At 50.5% G+C, this 19,064-nt stretch overlaps 2 protein-coding genes across 9 annotated transcripts in view; both read left to right on the forward strand.

The window, feature by feature from the left end:
- KDM4A (lysine demethylase 4A) overlaps positions 1-19,064 on the forward strand; it is a 44,452-nt gene that overhangs the window by 25,118 nt on the left and 270 nt on the right. For 2 of the 3 annotated variants that reach the window (XM_006178471.2, XM_032494065.1), the window contains exons 13-22: positions 708-889; positions 2,404-2,608; positions 3,080-3,156; positions 3,850-3,905; positions 5,476-5,584; positions 5,891-6,076; positions 8,920-9,090; positions 12,048-12,167; positions 12,433-12,525; positions 12,656-12,899. In XM_006178471.2, the coding sequence (XP_006178533.1) occupies positions 708-889; positions 2,404-2,608; positions 3,080-3,156; positions 3,850-3,905; positions 5,476-5,584; positions 5,891-6,076; positions 8,920-9,090; positions 12,048-12,167; positions 12,433-12,525; positions 12,656-12,796 (1,340 nt within the window). In that variant the 3' untranslated portion in view covers positions 12,797-12,899. Of the gene's footprint in view, positions 1-707; positions 890-2,403; positions 2,609-3,079; positions 3,157-3,849; positions 3,943-5,475; positions 5,585-5,890; positions 6,077-8,919; positions 9,091-12,047; positions 12,168-12,432; positions 12,526-12,655; positions 12,900-19,064 lie in introns of those variants that run through there. The other variant, XM_032494066.1, reaches the window with a different exon arrangement.
- Positions 13,051-19,064, forward strand: part of ST3GAL3 (ST3 beta-galactoside alpha-2,3-sialyltransferase 3) — a 188,323-nt gene continuing 182,309 nt past the window's right edge. For all 6 annotated transcript variants that reach the window (XR_004324972.1, XM_032494067.1, XM_032494069.1 and 3 more), the window contains exon 1: positions 13,051-16,182. The gene's annotated coding sequence lies outside the window, so the exon portion shown is untranslated. The remainder of the gene's footprint in view (positions 16,183-19,064) is intronic.

Genomic DNA, 19,064 nt, shown 5'->3' on the forward strand with positions numbered 1-19,064 from the left:
AAATTACCTGTGTTTGTGTTTTGGCACCATGGCTTCTGGCTTGGCCTGTTGGATGGGGCTTGTAGGAGTTGATTTTCATTGTCTGCATTGGCTTAAATTTGCTATGGTACCCTTCACTGAGGTCGGTCGTGTGCACTGGCAGCTGCCAAACCCCTTTGGATTAAACACGTCTGAAGGCATCAGGGATAACTGTATTTTTTTTTTTTTTTTTTTGGAGTTGGGAGGTAATTAGGTTTATTTGTTTACTGTAGGTGCTGGGGATTGAACCCAGGACCTTGTGCATGCTAATAAGCATGTGCTCTACCACTGAGCTATACCCTTCTCCTGGGGATAACTATTTATTTGCACCAAGCTTGAGTTGTAAGACATGAACACATAAATGGGTACCTCGCCTAAGTATGTTTCAGAGCTTTCCTCGGGCTGCTCTGCACAGGTCTCCAGGGTCTCGTGGAAAGCACTCGTGTCCAGGAAGAAGTGAGATCATTGGAGGGGTTGTAGCTGTGGGTTCCAGGGCTCTCATGGCATCATCCAAGTATTGTAGGAGTCTTTTGAAAATGACTTCCGCCCTTTGCCTCTGTCACCCGTAGGATCTTGGTTAGTCCCAACCTGGGACCATGAGCCTTGGCTGAGCTTATCTGCGCTCCAGGCACAGCTACAGACGTGCAGGCCTGGTGCCGACTGACTCTTGCCTCTGCTTTGTCCTCTAGAGATATCAGAACAGGGGACCCCCGAGGAGGAGGCTGAGGAGACAGAGGCCTGGGCCAAGCCCCTGAGCCAGCTATGGCAGAACCGACCTCCAAACTTCGAGGCCGAAAAGGAATTCAATGAGACCATCGCCCAGCAGGCCCCTCACTGCGCTGTCTGTATGATCTTTCAGACTTACCATCAGGTAAGCCCACCTCGTCCCCTCTTTTGGCCCAGGACCAGCAGTCATAGGGAAGCTAGGTTTAATGGGGGGTGCATAGCTTAGGGAAAGGCATGTTTCCTAGTGTCTTCTGTCCCATCATGTGCTGGAAAGGCTTTGCCAGGTGGTTAACTGTCAGCAGTGCGGGGTTTTTACTCGAGAATGCTTTGGGGAAAAGCTGAGGGCGCGGCTTAGGCTCTGGGGGATTTCCTGCTGCCCTTGGCAGTCATTGTTTGCTGAGGAACCTGCCCTTCTGTTACTCTGGTCAGTGACGATTCCTCCCAAGTGGGTTGCAGTTCTGGCCAGTCAGTCTGGAGGACTGCAGATTTCTTTAAATTAGTCTGAACTTCAGATGAAAAGCCAGATCCTCCAATGTTGTCTCTTCTTTCCTTTGCTACCATGGATGTTGGCAGTGTTGGAAAGGAACTTGGGAGGGGTAGGAGCAGAGGGCCTGCAGGATGGGGAAGGGTGGGAAGGCACCGTGGCTGAGCCCAGCTGTGCCCCTCCCATCCCTGGGGTGTTTGATGGCTCCTCCATCATGGGTCTCTTTGGGTCCAGCTCTAGGAGGCCAGGAAGGCACCCACAGCAGCATGTGCCAGATGGCTAACTCAGTCTCAGCTGGGACCTGCACAGGGTGGTATGTTGTTAACCAGTCCCCTGGTGACGGTTAAAGTGGTGTAGCCGCCACAGAGCCTGGCAGCCAGGTTCATGTTTGCCAAAGAATGAAACTTTAGACCTAGACCAATGCACTTTGAGTTAGTAATTCATTACTTCTTTCCATTGACCAAAAACAAAGCCCAAAGAACTTTATGCCTTTGCCTGTGAGGGAAGCAGGCAGATGGCCTGGCTGTATTGTCAGCAGATCTGCCGAGTGGGGCTCAGAGTTTTATGAGTGGCATAGGCTTGGGGGTCGACATTTCTGGGCCCGTCCTTGGAACCGGGGTGATGGTGGCATCCAGTGGCAGAGCCAGCAGAGTCTTGCAGTCAGGCCATTTGCCAAGGGAAGTCCATGGACATAATAATGTTCTTCCTGAAGGGGCGGGGCCCCAAGCCAGGAATGGCACATGGGGCTCCAGCCATGCGACATGACTGCCGACATGGGCCCCAAGAGGAAGTCAGTGCTGGCTGCTGGGAGCACCTGTTCTGGGTCCTCTCCCTGGGTGGGGCCGCCGAGCCGTGCCAGGGAGCCCCCAAGAGCAGCCTGCTAACATCTCAGTGCATTTTATTACCACTTGGTTTGGAGAGATTGAAATCCCAGTTGCCTCTTACCTCGCTCCCTTTTCTCAGTTGTCCCCTGGGGGCTTTTGTTTGATGCTGCTCTGAGAGATTGAATTGGAGTCATTAGAGGTAACTTCAATTAGCAGCTCTGGGATAATGGCTGTGCACCCAAGGGCCATAGCAGTTCCTTGTGAGGAAGGGAGCAGCTTTCTACCATGGAGCAGGCGGGAGCTGAGGACTTGGCGCATGTTCACTGAGGTGTGTGCCTACTCCCTCCTCAGGTCGAGTTTGGAGGCCTTAGTCAGAACTGTGGAAATGCTTCAGATTTAGCCCCCCAGAAGCAGAGGACCAAGCCACTGATTCCAGAAATGTGCTTCACCTCGACTGGCTGCAGCACGGACATCAACCTGTCTACCCCCTACCTTGAGGAGGACGGCACCAGCATTCTAGTTTCCTGCAAGAAGTGCAGTGTCCGCGTCCACGCCAGTGAGTGCCTCTCACCTCTTCTCTACATCCTGCCCCAGTGGCGTGGGACTTCTCACTGGCAGTCCTGCCACTTGTTGGCCTCCCTGCAGCCTCCCAGTGGCCTCCCTGGTCCCTCAGTGCAGAGACTGCTTTTGTGTTCTTGGGGAGGTTGGTGCTAATTGAGTCTTGAGTTTCCTGGGACTCTGGGGTCCATGCTTTCACTGTCCACCCTGGACTGTCCTCTTGGTCACAGATACCAGGAGGGGCTCAGTCCCCAGTGCTCACTAGGTGTTTGTACCCATGAATCTAGTTTCTGACTTTTTGAGACTTTGGATCGTACTGTATGGCTACATCGTGGGGGCCCGGACTCTAGAATTCAGGGGTCTCTGTAAGATTTGGTCGTAGCTTTGGGAGGTAGTATTTGGAAAGAGTTAGTCTTCACTCTAACGCTTACATCTGGGTTTAATTTGCCCATCTCGGTGTCTCTGTTAGGTTGCTATGGGGTCCCCCCTGCAAAGGCTTCTGAAGACTGGATGTGTTCTCGGTGTTCGGCCAATGCCTTGGAAGAGGTGAGTGCTTCCATGATGTTGCTGTCTCCCCATGAGACCTGGAGTTTGCTCAGGGCTGGACTATTTCATGTGGGCTTTATGTCCCAGCAGTCTGCACGTGGCCTGTTACACAGTGATGTCAGGGAGTGTTGTCAGAATAAAACCCCACGACAGTGAGAGTGTTCTTTGCCCACCTGTGGCAGGGCAAGAATGGAGTCTGGAAACTGTTTGCTCCATTGTGTCAGGACCAAGTGGAGGTCCTCCTGTGGATGGACCATAACCCTCTGGAAAGAATTGAGCCATCAGGCTGGAGCATCAGAATAGGGCTCAGGTGGTTCATTTCATAGCCTTCTCTTCATCCCTGTCCCACCGCCCCTGGAGCCTGGCAGTGCCCACATAGGAGGCAGTCAGAGCCCTATGCCTCCAGCTTGAGCAGAGTGTCATCCATGACTCTGCTTATTGTTATTATTAATAAATAGTACCGGCAAAGAGGATTATGTTAAGTCAGGGGAGTAATTGGTGTGCTTTAGCCCCGCGTGGCCTCCCTGTCTTCCTCCAGGGGTGTGCTGTTACAGGGCTGAGCTGGCGAGGCCCCGCACGCTGTGGGCTGCTCTCTTATGTGGGGGCCACGGTTGCCCAAAGGAAGTTGAGGGGAGAGCAGATGGGCTGTTAACGACCCCGTAGTGACCACTCTCCCTCCCTGCTTCTTGGCAGGACTGCTGTTTATGCTCATTACGAGGAGGAGCCCTGCAGAGAGCCAACGACGACAGGTGAGTTCAGAGCTCTGAAGCCGCAGGCGGGCACACCGTGAGGAGGGTGGCTGTTCACCGACACGACTGATGAGGACTTGGAAAGCACATTGTTTGGGGCTGAAATAGCATCTCCAAGACTCATTTTGAAAAAGGGAAGTCAAGTGGTCCCAGAGCCTTCCTACTCTACTTCCTCTCTGAGGCAGCCCTGGAAGTAACGTCCTCTGCTCGGAGGAGCTCAGGTGGACTCACGATAGGACGAAGGCCCCATGGAGGTGACCCAGGGGCTTCACGGCTGGAAGTGAGGGTGGTTATGGTGTTAGCACGGGGGCTGGTGCAGAGGTAGCCACGGCTGTGGGCTCTGAGCCCTTTCGGCAGGCAGGCTCCCTTGCTGTTTAGAATGAGGGTGGGTGTCCTAAGGAGGACAGTGGGACGAGGAGGAGATCCCCGTCCTACCTACCCTACTGCTTCACATCTGCAGAACGCTCTGGGTTCCTTAGCTCTGAGCTGGGCTTTTTGGCTGTTGGGCAGCTCGCTTTCACTGAGCTGGATTTTTGTGTTTGGTCTTGGCTTAGTGGTTCTGAGGTAGAAATGTGAGGGGATTGAGGCTTTTGCCCTAAAGAGCCGGCTGTCTAGGGGCTAGTGCACACAGGTCAATGGGCAATGAGGTGAAGCTCCTGCTTCGGCTAAAATCCTTGGAGCACATGCACTGCCTGGCCTCCAGCCTCACAGGAATCCCCTTGTGCTGTTCTGCTTGCTACTTCCAGTCCTTTAAAGGCACTCGCTGCCACAACTTGAGGTCACTGTGTTTCTCACAATTGGAAGACAGTGGTGTTAAAGTTCTTCCTCATTTGGAGTGGAAATGGCTCTTCTTGGACCTCCCACCTTGACCTTACAACCCTTGGTCAGCCCTCCAGGGCCACGCAAAACAAATCCGTTCCCACTCTCACACCACAGCCCTGTCCGTACTGCAGACAGTGTCCCTGAGCCCTGACACTGGCTGTTTAGGTTTTCACCTGCTCTGGTTCTAAGATCTCTCGCCATCTTAGCTGATCTCATCTTGGTGCATGTCAATTTCCCCAAATGTTCAGAACTCACTTTAATTGAACAGACCTCTCAGAGTAAGTGGGGCTTGCACCAGACCTTACAGTCTGAGGTGGATGAAGGGAGCAGAAGGCAGTGGTCATTTCAGCCCGGGGAAAGGTTTGGGCAAAGGCCTAGAGGGGAGGGCGGGCTGGGGTTACTGGCAGATTGGGACATAGTTGGAGATGTTTTGAGGAAGCACCTAGGCCCTCTAATTTCTTCTCACTCCCCAGTTAGCTTGGCTCTGCTCCTTTTGCAACAGGTTGTGAGCTAGTGGTGTAAGAAGTATGTCCCTGTGCTGACCAGGGCAGTGTGGTGGGGACCTGTTTCCGCATATCATTGTGGAGACACTTCTGGTTCTTACCTCATTGGGTTTCAGGAACTTGCTGGGAAGTCTAGTGGTCAGGCCGAGTAAGGCAGGAAGCTCTATCGGCAGCCCTCGTAGGAAGAGAAGGCCCCAGGGCCTCGGAGCCAGAGAGAGACTGAGATGGCCTTTGCGTTTTGGCAGGTGGGTCCATGTCTCATGTGCTGTGGCGATTCTGGAAGCGAGATTTGTCAACATTGCAGAAAGAAGTCCAGTGGACGTGAGCAAAATTCCCCTGCCCCGCTTCAAACTGGTAAGGAGAAAGATGGGCTTGTGACTCTACATCCTATCCCTGTTTCCGGGTCTCTGTGTAGACGGGGACATAGCATTTCTGATGGCGTCCTCTGCTGGCCTTGGTTTTGGTCACGGTTTACGAGTCTCGTCCTCTGGCTAAAGCTACTTCATGAGGACACCTGTGGTCAGACACAAGATTAAAAGAGGGTGTGTGCGCCCTTGTGTTTTGGGAAGGGGGTTGGCTCTTGCATTGGGGCAGGGGAACAGTAGAGGAAACTGGACTGTTAGTTCCTGGAACCATTGGCTTGCTTTCCCTGTGTCATAGAAATGTGTCTTCTGTAAGAAGCGGAGGAAAAGAACCGCTGGCTGCTGTGTGCAGTGCTCTCACGGCCGTTGCCCAACCGCCTTCCACGTGAGCTGTGCGCAGGCCGCGGGTGTGATGATGCAGCCAGATGACTGGCCTTTTGTTGTCTTCATTACCTGCTTTCGGCACAAGATTCCCAACTTGGAGGTGAGGGGGGTGCCATTCTAGAATCCTCTCGATGGTTTCCAGGACCGTTTTCTCTGCAGGCTGTCTGTTTATTGTGTCAGCAAGTGTTATGCTTTGCGGAGCGTGCTAATGGGTACGGGGGTGGCCCCCGTCCATCTCTCCTTCCTGCCTTGTGCTTCCTAATCCAGTGGCATCAGCTGCTGTGGTCGATTCCTTTTGATTAGCTGTTCACTTGTTTGCCTCTCCTCCGGATAAACTCCTTGAGGGTCTCTGTCTTATCAATCTCGGTGTCCCTGTACTTAACACAGTGTCAGGAACATAGCAGAAACTCTGTGTAAAGTGTTGTGAACTGGGGGGAAGAGCGGTTAGCCATTAACCCCCATACAGTAGAGGGTTTTGTACTTCTCTAAACGGTGAAGCTCAGTGCAAAATCCATGAAAGGGTTTGGGGTTGAAGGTGACATTTGAAGTGGGTCTTAAACAGTAAGTAGGAATTGTGAGCAAGAGGGCCTTCAAGTCTTCAGAAACAGAATGAATGAGTCTCAGAAGAACAGAAGTGGAAGACTGGTTCCAGGAACGTGGCGGGGGTGACACTGGACAGGCAAGCAGTGCCAGAGGATGAGGGCCCTGGGCCACCATTCTTAGGAGCTTGACCTCTGTCCTTCAAGGTGTGGAGAGCTTCTCTAATATTATGATTTAGAAATATATATATATATATTTGTCTTTTTTAACAGTTCCCCTGGTGGTTGTTTGAAGAAAGGATTGAGGGAATGAGAATTTGAGGCAGGGAGACCAGTTAGCCAAGGTGAGAAGTGAGGTCTGAAGTGGGAGCACAGAGGCACAGCTTTAGGGTCACATCCAGCACTGGGCTCCTACAGTGGGTGGAACTGTGACACAGTTTGTTGACTGCCATGGGGAGAGAGGACGGAGGAAGAGGAAGGGTGAGGGAGTGAGGGAGTGTGAATTTAAGATGACCCAGGCTGCTCCCTTGAAGGGTGGAAGGGATGCTGATATGATGGTATTAACTGCAAACAGGAGCTGAGATGGGGCTGGGCTATTTTGCAGTGGGGAGGGAGGAAGATGAAAATGAGGAAAGAACCTGTAGACTGAGATTGCAGGAGAATCTGATGGAGCTCCCAGTAGGCAGCTGGATTAACTGGATTAAGACTGGGTTATCATCAGCATTTAACAGGATAGTTAAATCTAATTCCCATTAGAAACGGGGCTCTGGAGATTCCTAATCTAAGGAGCAGATGGCGGAGCAGGAGGCAGAGGGAGCAGCTGAGCAGCAGAGGGGTGGAGGGAAGCAGAGCACCACAGCCAGCAGGCCAGCAGGGGGCTCCCGAGGGCCAGCGCTGGCGGGAGGGCCAGCTGGCAGCATGGTCACTGGGTTCCCCAAACCGGTGGCTCCATGGGGCAGTCAGGTCAGAAGCCAGACTGTAGCTGGAGGAGACCACCATCAGTGAGGTATAGTCCAACAAAGGAGACGCTGATAAGAGGCTTGTCCACGATGTGGCAGAAACGATCACAAAAGGAAGGACACGACAGAGCACCACTAGCCCTGAGGATAAACTCTACCATTTGGATCATGAAGGCCAGTCTGCTGACTGGGCTCTCCTTTCTTCATAAAGATGTTTTAATTGAGCAAAAGTGCTTGGGTGTGGGTTAGGAGCTTAGGAAGAGGGATAAAATTGTCAGCGTGTAAATGGGGCTCTGGAGGAATAAAAGCCTGAGGACTCTTGAGTCCTGGCTCTGGTAAGGAAATAGGAGTTTCACGCTGGAACAGGAGAGTGGTTTGGCGGCTGTATGCTGTTGGTGCTGGGGGTTCTGTGGACTATTTCTTTCACTAATTCATTCTTCACGTATTTATTGAGCATCTACTGTATGTTAGGCAGTTTTAGGTGTGTTTTGTCTAGTGAACCAGACAAAAACAGTCCCTGCCCTCCTGCATTTCATACAGTAGAAAGATATATAGAAACAAGTAAATAATACAGCGTGTCAGATGGGAAGAAGTGTGGGGATAAATAGCAGGATACGAGAATGGAAGAGGAGGTGGTAAGGAGTGTTGTCAGTAAGTTGACACTGGGATGTGAGGGAGCCAGTGTGCAGAGCACTGGGCAGTAGCATTTCAGGTAGTGGGAATAGCAGCACAGAGACCCTGAGGAAGGAGCACGCTTGGCACGCATGCTCAGAGAACAGCAAGGAGGCCAGCATGGCTGGAGCACAGTGCCTGGGCAGCCTGGGGAGGAATGGTTAGACATTAGGCTGCCACATGCTCTGTGATCTCAAGGGCGAGTTCAGAATGAGAAGAAGGATGATGTGAGGGCCCCAGAGATGGCAGGGCCCTTGTGATGGGGAGCTGTTTGTCTGTCGTATGCAGCTGAGGACATCCAGGGGACCTGAGTCTTTGTTCCCTAGCCCAGAGGGTAGAGCTAGTGCTAAGACCTGTGTGGAACGTTGTGTGGGGGCCCTGGGCCTCAGATCACATGTTGAGTCTCTACTTTGCTGTGTGTCTAAGTTGTGTGCACTAGTAGGTGCTGTTTGGTCAGTTCCTTGCAACAAAAGGGAAATCACAAGGGTCTGTTCTGGGAGGTTGTTGTAAGATAGGGTGGTATAAGGACTAGTTGTGGACTGGGAACGGGGGAGGAGCTACATTCATGGGTGAAAATATGACACTAGGTTTTTTTATGTCTGGCTGGGGTGTGGATATCTGGAGAGACCTGGTTCAGCTCCTATCTCTTACTCCTTTTCACTTTTCCATTCTCATGCTTATCTTTTCCTGGTAAAGAGGAACCAGTTGATCTTGGTGCCCATTTGCCAGGCCTCTGGCAACGTGGGCCTAACCCAAGCCTCTGTTTTTTCCAGCGTGCCAAGGGGGCCTTGCAGAGCATCACTGCGGGCCAGAAGGTCATTAGCAAGCACAAGAACGGGCGCTTCTACCAGTGTGAGGTGGTAAGGCTCACCACCGAAACCTTCTATGAAGTCAACTTTGATGACGGCTCCTTCAGCGACAATCTCTACCCCGAGGACATAGTGGTAATGTCTGCAAGGAGCTTCTTGGGCTTTTTGGAACAGGGGTATTTTTAAGTCTGGCTGGCAGACTGGCTGTGGGCCTGCCTGCCTTTTCTAGCCAAGCCCATGGTCCCATCAGTCATTCCCTGAACAGAAAAGCATTTGTGCTGGTCTTTCTGTGCAGAGAAAATTGTGTGCCACTCAGATGCCTTGCTTCCTCTGGAAGCTTCTAGGAATCAGCATTTTCTGTAGTTCTTTGAAACATGCTTGTATTTCTGTCTAAACTACTCCTGGAGGCGTTCTGGTGTGGTTTCCAGCCCAGGCTTCAGAATAAGACCAGTTTGTCAGTACAAGCTGCATCGCTTAGTAGCTGTGTGATTTGGGGGAGAATTACCCAGCTGAACTCTTTTCTACCATGTCTTCTTAGTAGATGTATGGAATTTGCTTTTGGTTCTGTATAGTTGAAGGCTTTGGGGCTGAATAGAAACTGCTTGGAGGCATCCCTGGCCTGCTTATGTTATCAACACCTGAGACACTGGGGGCCCTACCTGGACCCAGTCCTGGGTTTCCTGGCTCAGGACTGAGGACTCAGTTCAGGTTTCCCCTATCCTCACCCCCGACCCTGCCTTCTTTTCTTGTTAGACTAAGCACCAGTGTAGCGGGAGGAAGCCACTTCTTCCTTTACCAACAGGTGTTTCCCACATTTATACCACACTAGCAACTTAGTTGCTAAAAGCACTCATTAGTTATAAGGTGGTATCAGTGTTTGTGGCAGTGGAATAGCTAAGATTTATTAAAGCTTTTCCAGTTCGCCAGGCACTACGTATGCTAAGTGCTTCACCCAAGTATCTCATGCCTCATTCCAACTCTGAGAAGTAGGTGCTATCTCTGACTCAGAGAACAGTGATCTCAGGTCTCTTCTAAAAGTTACGGAGGACTTAAAGAGCTTGTATTACCAAAGAGCTTGTGTGTTTGAATTATGTGTGTCAGTATTTTCTCATTAGAAATTAAAACAGATTAAGTGATTTGAAGTAGTCCCTTTTAAAATGAAAAACAACTTCATTTTAAATAAAACAAAAAACATTAGTGAGAAGAGTGCCATTTTCCTACAGTTTTGTGTGTCTTTTTAATGTCACATCTTCGGTTTGTTGCCGTATATTGTTTTGGTTAAAGTATATGAAAGAAATTTGGCCTCACAGGGATATGTAATTGAAAAGGGGAGGAGTATTTAAATAGCCTCTCGGATGATTGTGGTTATTCTACTTCGCTACTACACCAAAGCTCAACGAGTGGTTATTTCTCAAAAGCTAGAAGCAGTGTGGAATCTGAAAGCAGCTCAGCGAACCTTGCGTGCTCTACTACGTTGAAGTTCGTGGGTCTGTCTTGCACCGGGAACGGGTCTTTGACCCAGGCATGATTTTGTGCCATCATCCACGTTGATGCAGTGGGCTCTGCCAGTCTTCCAGATGTTAAGTTTTATGATGCTATATCAAAAATGCAACTTACGATGCAGTATCACTTTCATTTGTATCATCGATCTGAGAAAAATCTTTACATTTTAGGAAGCTTCAAGCTCATGGTGGTGATACAACTCTTCTGAAATTCTAATTTGCGCTTGAAAGCCTGGGTTTTATTATTGGTGGTACTGTCAGTTGTTTTCCTCGAAGTGACAGGCCCACTTCATTCATTTTCAGGAGGCTGTTTGCCAGTACCCAAGTCTGAATAACCATAGTTTGTCGGTTGGTATTTTTTTTTTTTTAAATCTGGTGTTCAATGAAAAAAAGCAGTTACTTCTTACAACTTGAACAGTTAGACCATGCTTTTCCTCTAGACAACCATCATGCTTTGGCGTCCAGCAGAAGTGTCTTTTGGGTACTAACACATGAACTCAAAGATTAAGGTTTAATAAAAGTAATGCTTTTTCTGCTTCATCAAGGGACAGTGTTACGTGAAAGTAGGTTTTCCCCCCTTTTCCTACAGTATGAGTCCACAGCGGTTAAGAGTGCAGTAACACGTAGTAGAGCTCAGGGCCATTGGTTTGTGCTGAGGTGCCAGCAGGTGTACCTGTGATAGGTTTTGCACAATCACTGCAAATGTCAACACAGTGAAAGAGGCTAGTAATGTTTTAATGCTGTTATGGAAACCGTCATGCCCTCACATGCTCCTGTGGGCGTCTCAGGGACCCCTCTGGTCTGCAGACCACACTTTAAGAGCTGCTGCTATAGGAGAGGAAACTTAATCTCTGAGAACTTAAGTGACTTATCAAGGATCACATACTGGGCTAGCTAAAACTTCCACCTGAGATTGGGGGGGGGGCAATACTTTCTACCTGATTGTTGAATTTATACACATTATAGTTACTGAGTACCTAGTCAGTGATGGGCACAGTATACAACCATTTCTACTCAGTAAGTGAGCAGGAGTATAGAACCTTCCTAACTCTTGTCAGTAGTAGTGAAGTTGGTAAGAGCAGTTTGAATATTGCCTCATTTTAGACTCTGCCCTGCTCCCTCCCCTGTGTGTACCTTTTCAGGCCACGTTCCCAAGGATGTTCTCCCCGGTCTGCCCATCAGACCTTTCATTCAGCTACCATGAACACGCTCGTACATTGACCTCCCACTTTATACCAAGCCCTCTGCTGGCATTGCAGCAAGGGTACTCCCTTCTGCAGGGAGTAAGAGTCCTAAAGTTTTTTGCCAAGTCCCTTGGTAGGTGTTCCTGTTAAGAACCCACTTCTTAAAATAGCTGAGCGCAGTTTGAGTGTTTGTTCCTGGAAGAGCCCTGTCCCTTAAGAGACACAGTCGAAGGAATGTGAGAAGGACTCTTGATCGTGGCACTTGTCATCTACCTTTATTGAGTTTACTAAGTTGACTTTTTTCGTTGACCAAGAAGCAGTAGCCAGCAGAGATATGGGGCCAACTTTGGGGCAGGTCTTTAGAAGGTGGACCTTCTTTCACTCTTCTCCCTTCCTGTTCCCTCAGAGTCAGGACTGTCTCCAGTTGGGTCCACCTGCTGAAGGGGAAGTAGTCCAAGTGAGATGGACTGACGGCCAAGTCTATGGAGCCAAGTTTGTGGCCTCCCACCCCATCCAGATGTATCAGGTAGCCAAAGATTTTTGCTGGGGATGGGGGAGGGGGGAGGGTACTTGATTAATTCATTGTTTCCTCTTGGGCCAGAGGCAGGTATTTGCTTTTGGGAGTGCTAAGGACTGCCCTGTGTCCAGTCTGCCAGGTATGGCTTCAAACATGGCAGGCTTTACTTCAGTGTTCTAAACCCTTCCTGTGACTGCAGGAAATTGCACTGTGAGTGGTGGACCAGGGAGAGAGGGAAGGATATCTTGGCCAAAGGCCTTTGTTTCCTTGGTAGGTGGAGTTTGAGGATGGCTCACAGCTTGTGGTTAAGAGAGATGATGTGTATACGCTGGATGAAGAGCTTCCCAAGAGAGTCAAGTCTAGACTGGTGAGTGTGTTTTCTGTGTGCCCTCGGTTCCTATCTGGGAGGGAGGGAACAAAAGAATGTGTTCCTTTGGCTTTTTTCTCTGGGATGATTGGCCACAAAGGGCTCATTTGGCTTGCCTGTTCTTCTGCAGTCAGTAGCCTCAGACATGCGCTTCAATGAGATTTTCACAGAGAAAGAGGTTAAGCAGGAAAAGAAACGGCAGCGAGTTATCAACTCAAGATACCGGGAAGATTACATTGAGCCTGCACTGTACCGGGCCATCATGGAGTAGATGCTTCCAGTGGCCAAGAGATTCCCAGCTGTCAAGCCGAAAGCACTCTGGGGTTCCACAGCACAGCAGCCACTTGGAACTCTGAAGTCTCTAAAAGTGAATTGTAAAATGAAAAGGAATGAAATAACCGACCCCATCATCTTCTCACCCCACCCTCATCGAATTCCACTGTAGTGAAAGGACAAGCCGTTCTTGGACATGTGGCAACAGCCACTGATCTCCCAGCTGATGGGCTGAGCACTGGAACGCTGTGGCTGCATTGGCCCCGGTCTAGAATGGGGTCGACTGTGCTGGCTGGGCTGGTTGCCCTGTACCTGGCCTAGGACTTAAGCTTCCTAATGATCACCTGCACCAACTAGGCAGAGGTGCTGGTGCTTGCCCCTCCACCCTTTTGTATTTATGTGTGTGTGTGTGTGTGTGTGTGTGTGTGTGTGCGCACGCGTGCGTGTGTGCGTGTGTGTGCTTGGTCTGGACCAGCTTCTGCCAGCCCCTGGCCTTTACTTTCTTCCTTGCCTATCCAGGGCAACAAAAATGTGAAATTCTGCCCTCAGCTTAGCTGAGTGAGGGCTCCTGGGGGTTGGCTGGAGATGGGTGTGGCATCTGTCTGTCCCTGGAACTGCCTCAAGGGAGTGCTGGCAAAGTAATGAGATGCCGAGAAGTTAAGGCCACTTCTTGGCCCTCTCTTGAAGGAGAAGATGGGGGTTGCGTGGGTGTGTGCCTGTAAATACCACACTAGGCATGGAGCCGCTGAGGACAGTGTTAGAGGATGTGGGTGGGGAAGACCCTGAAGGGGGACTCTAATGATGGAAGCAGGCAGAGCCTGGTGGGTGATTCTGTCAACAGAAAATTGCAATCATGCAGGGGCTGGGAGGGTTAAGATGAACTGGGGCCACTGGAGACTGGGGCAGGTTTAGATGTGCCTCTTGTCTGGGGGTGGGAGGGAGCTGATTTGGGGGGGGGGTGGGACTGGAGGGCAACACTGAAGGGGTTAAACAGGTTTTTGCTCCTCATGAATTTGTTTGCCTGGGTCCAGGATCGGAGGGCTTCACACTTATACCCTGTGTATACAAGAATCAGATTTATAATACTTCCCCATTTTTTGTTACGTATGAACGCTATAAACCAAATTATTTTGAAAACCGGTGCATCACCTTGTCCTTAGCAATAAAATATATTGAGCAGAGGTTTGGCTGTATCTGCCCCAAGGAGCCCGAGTGGCCCAGGGTCAGGCCGAGAGTGTATCTAGTCACAGGCCATGGAACAGGGCCGTGTATTTTATGAAGGCTCAGTAAGGCAGGATCCAGGAAGCCCTCCTGAAGAGATGGGTTGCTTGTCAAGTTCTGGTCCTGTGGCTCTGTATGGTGGGACCTGGGGAGCAGAGGCACATCTGGCCATGAGTACCTCCTTTTGCTTTCCTTGCCTTAGTGATGGGGAGGAAGAGGTAGTAAGAGGAAGGACCAGGCCACTTCCACAGCCTTGTAGAACTGAATTTGATCTCATCTTGCCCCAACTTGTTAACTTCATTGAACAGATACAAGTTTATGCCGGTGTCTGTTCCATCAAAATTGTGGAGCTAGCCTGAAAGGAAGCAGTATATTTTAGGTGCTTGAAGAGCAAGGCATCGATCCCCAGGTGGGTTCTGAAGCTGTTCTGAGCTTCCTGTAGTTGGAGAGATGCTTCCCTGGGGGAAGACCCAGTCCCTTTGACCCCCCAGTGAGTTCCTGAGGTCCAGGTGGACAAGGATAGAGCAGCAGCAGGGCAAGGAGGGTTCAGTGAATTGGGCACAACAGAGCTGTTCCAGCTGGTCTTGGACAGCCAGGTACTAGGCCCTATTTCTTGGCTCCTTCCAGGTGCGGGTCAGCTCAGCAATTCAATGCTTCTTTGTGTCCTGGAGCTTGGGAGGTGGTTGTCACCTGGTGTCTGGTTGTGGGGGAAGGGAGGAGCAGCAGGTCTCAAAGATACTCTTCTATGCCAGTTCCCTCCCTCCTGGGGCCGTGAAAGGGAGGTTGACTTTTTTTGTCCAGCACCTAAGGATTCCTAGGGGAGAGTAGACAGAGCCAGGACTTAATGGATTGGCAATCCCTGGGAGCACACATCTTTGGAGGGAAGGAACACTTCCCCAGACTTGGTAAGGAGGGTCCCAGACCTCCTTACCTCTCACTGACCCTAGCATCCCCAGCCCTACTGAACGACAGGCAGAGCTGGGGTGTTTGGTGTAACCCCTGTCGAGTTCTTGCTCAGCAGCTTTTTTTCTAGAAACTTACTTTTATTTTGGCCTAATGTTCTAACCCCCTGGGAAACTGAAGTTTAAAGAGGTGATGATGCTCAAACCACACAGAACAGGCTGTCTCTCCTGCCTGCAGTGAGGCCTGGGCTCAGAGGACTGGCTGACTCCAGGGAAGCGCCCAGCAGGTCTTAGGCAGGCTCCCCTCAGAAGCCTTCTTGCCAGGGCAAACTGCCTTCCTTTGCAGTCATGGATCACAGCCTGACAGTTCCTCCTCTCTCTGTAAATCCCCTGGGAAGAATTTCCTTTTAAATTGCGCCCCAGGAGGATGCCAGGGCTCAGCTGCGGGAATGAGGGAGTGGGGTGGGAGAGCTGGGACCGCCAGAGCTGCAAAGGGTAGACGAGTCGGGGCCGAGTGGTCCTATGCCCAGACTAAAAATTTTCTGCGAGGCTCTAAAGTTAGTGATAAATAAGGGCAGCCAGTGACCTCTGTCCTCCCTAACCCACAGGACTGGGCAAGGTCACCCAGCTCGTGGACGTCCCACAGCTTTGGGACTCAGCCTGGCTCCGGGCTGATGCCTGTGTCCCTCGGCGTGGAAAGATCGTGGCCCCTCGCCCCCCGCATGGGCGAGGAAACAGGGTCGTCCCGGCGGACAGCGAGCCCCGCGGCCGTCAGAGGTCAGCGCGCTCTCCGGAGCGTCAAGCCGGGGAAAGAGGATTGCTCAAGGTGGCGGATGGGCTCCTTGTAGAGTGCTGGGCGTCCGCTCGAGCTTCCCAGTCCTGGCCCCCGGGAGGGGTGGCCGGGTGGGAGAACTGGGTTCCCGTGCCTAGTGGGCTGCTAGGGGCTTGCGCCCGCCCACGGCCTGCAGCACAGCTCGGCATTGGTCAGCCGTGCGCCCCGCCCGGCGCCCGTGCGCCGATTGGCCGCTGATGCCCGGCGCTGAGGCGGAGAGCGGGATTGGTGGTCCCGCCGTACCCGGGTCGCGGCCGTGCGCTCCGCCCGCCGCTGCGTCCCCACTATGGCGGCGCCCAGGCAGCCCACCGCGTCGTGGGCGCCCGCCGGGGTCCCCCGCGGCCGCCGCCGCCGCCTCCGCCGTCGCCCCCGCCTTCCCGCTCGCGTTGAGCCGGGCGCCGCCTCCTCCCTGCCTCCCTCTCCTCTGCGGTAAGGGCGGGTCCTGCGCGCGTCGGGAGGGCAATCACCGCGGCTAACGGTTGCCGCGCCGCCCCTCCCCTCCCCCGCCGCCCTCGGTCTCCGGGTCCGGGGGGAGGCGCGGAGCCCGCACGCGCTGCTGCTAGGAAAGGAGGGGTCGGGCGCGGCCCCGCCATCTCTGAATAATGAAGTCTGGCTCTGACTGGGGGCTCGGGCAGGGAGCCCGGGCCCTGGACGACCTCGCCAGGGTAGGGACTGCCAGGCCTCGGGAGAGAGAACGGCTGGACCTGGGCCGAGCGGTCTGAGGTCACCAGCGCGCGAGACCCCGCAGCGCTGCGCACCTTGGCGCAGAGGAAGGACATGTCAGGCGGGCCTTCTCTATGGGAAGAGGGAGGAAAAGTGGAAAGCCTGAGTGGGAATCAGCAGCATACGGGTAGCAGTTGTCATTGCTTTTTGCTCTACCAGCCTCCAGATGTTCAGGGGCCCGGGGTCAATTTGATTGACAGACTACCGCCTTCTGCTTTCTCTCCTGTGGTACTTCTCCCCATTGTTTACTCTGTGATTATGCTTGTAGGAGGAAATATCTTAGTGATGAAAGTAAGTTTGATTGGGATAGTATCCTACGAATATTTCGAATTCCTTTTTACAACAGTGCCCTTTTTTTTATAGTTCCTTAATAAACCTCATTTATGTTTGTGTTACTCGCACGTATGAAGGACTGAAACTTATGAACTGAATCATTGTTATTAATTGAGAGAGAGACCAATGAAGGTAGCTGTTATTTTGTAAAGAAATACGAACTTTTCTGTGGATTCACTTTGAGTTATCTTTACTATAGCTGATTGAACACCAAGCTGGGAGGAAAAAAAAAAAAAGCACTGATTAGGTTCCTGAAAGGAAACAGTCCTCATGGAAAATTAGGTTATTTCTAAGTCAGAATCACCTTGGAGTGATGATTATTGCCTTGTTTGGTGTATCTTCAAATCAAAAGGATTAAAAGGAAGTTGGTACAAAAATTTATGACCAAATGTTTTTTTCAAATAATCTCTTAAGGCAGTAGCAGCTCCTAAGATGAAAGATTCTGAACTCAAGGGTATTTTGAAGTATTAACTGATGAATCTTTCTATTTCTCATGTCTAAATGTCTCACCATGGTTTAATAAAAGAAAATTATTAATGAGGGGAAAAGGCGTGCATATTCTTAGAGACTAAGTGACTGCATCATCAATAAAGTGTCTACTGAGTGCATATTGTGTGCAAGGCAATGAAACTGTGGGGACCTCATGACCTGTATTATTGTATGAGGCTTGTTCTAATGGGCCTGCGAGATAGTTGTGGGGATAAAGGGTACACAGGAAAATGATCACTAATAATGTGGTCTCTGGAATTCCAAAACAGTAGGGACTATGAGAATTTGGGGAAAGGAGAAATCCATGTGTTTGAGGAAAGTTTCACAGGGGAGCTGAGGCTTGAGTTGAGCCGTGAATGGGTAGGCCTGGGTGGTGAAGAGACAGAAGTGAGGAAATGAGAAGGTGAAGATGGGAAAGGTGGCAGAGGAGAACCGAAAATGATCATGGGTGGTTTCAGGATGTTCTTACTGGACAAAGTAGGAGATGAGGTTGTACAAAAAAGATAGGTTGATAGCATCAAATCAGGAGGTAACTTTGTCCTCAGTAGAGCAAAGTATAAAGAAGTAGTACTTCAGATGAAGCTGGAGCTAGCCATTAGAACCATGTACAGTAGCACTGCATTTGGCCTTGTGACTTTTCTGATTAACCTCTCAGCTACCCAGGATCCTCACCCCAAGATTCATTTTTGCCTTTCTTCTTTTCGTCCCTTGTGTTAAGCTGGTTGCCAGCTCTTGTTGCTGCTACCTCCACACTCTTTTCTAGCTTCTTTCTCTGCCTACTGTCATCACCCTGATTTGGGGCCATTGATAACATTCTCTTGAATTACTGCAGAAACCCCCCAGCCTTTCCCCGCCCCCTTCCTCCCATCTATCCTGTGTACTGTTGTCACCTCCTGGTAACTAACTGCCTCAGCCTAGACTTCTAATGGCTTACCACCATCTGCTGAGTTAAGCACAGACCAGCCTGGCCTGGGCAGTGTGGGTAAAAGCACTATTTGCCATTTCCTTAGTTTTTTTTTAATATTTCTGGGTCAGTGGAACTATTTGCTCTTCGTGTGTTGCTGTTTACTTCAAATCTTTGCTCATGTTGCTTTTTCTATCTTCAGTGACCACCCCCCACCTTGAATCTCTAGTTGTTGGTTTTTACCCATGTTTCAGGGCCATTTGATATGGAACTTTCTTTGTGAAGTTTTCCTATGCTTTTCTTACCATCTAGATGGGACTTGTATCTCCTTTAAACCATCATAACACTAGAGCCTGCCTTTTTTCGTCTGCTGCCAACGTAAGACTGAAGCTTTTCCAAGACATGGGCTATCTGCATCATCTAGCACAGTGTTTTGTACATGCATAGTAGGTACTTGGCAATATTTTACATTGAACCTAGCTTTGAACCAGGATGGATGCAAACAAAATTATTTACACAGCCAAAACTTTCATCATAAAATCTGTAAATAAGTTTCCTTATGTGAGAGAATTCCTTACTGAGAGAGTACATTGATCTGGATAGCTTGGATTAAGCTGAATTAACAAAAATTGTCAAGATTTCAGTAGCTTAACAGAACAAAAGTTGACTTCTTATTCATGCCTCGTGTCTAGCATGATTGCACAGGTAAGTCTGCTCCTCTCAGTCACTCAGGAACCCAGGCTGATGGGAACTCCATCTTAACATGGTGTTTCCATGATCATTTTTATCGAGTGGAAGATGGTGATCAAAGGACAGTGGCTTTTAAAGTTTCTGTCCTGAAGTGGCACATGTCACTTTCATT

This window comes from Camelus ferus, chromosome 13, assembly GCF_009834535.1.
Source record: "Camelus ferus isolate YT-003-E chromosome 13, BCGSAC_Cfer_1.0, whole genome shotgun sequence".
Lineage (NCBI taxonomy): Eukaryota > Metazoa > Chordata > Mammalia > Artiodactyla > Camelidae > Camelus > Camelus ferus.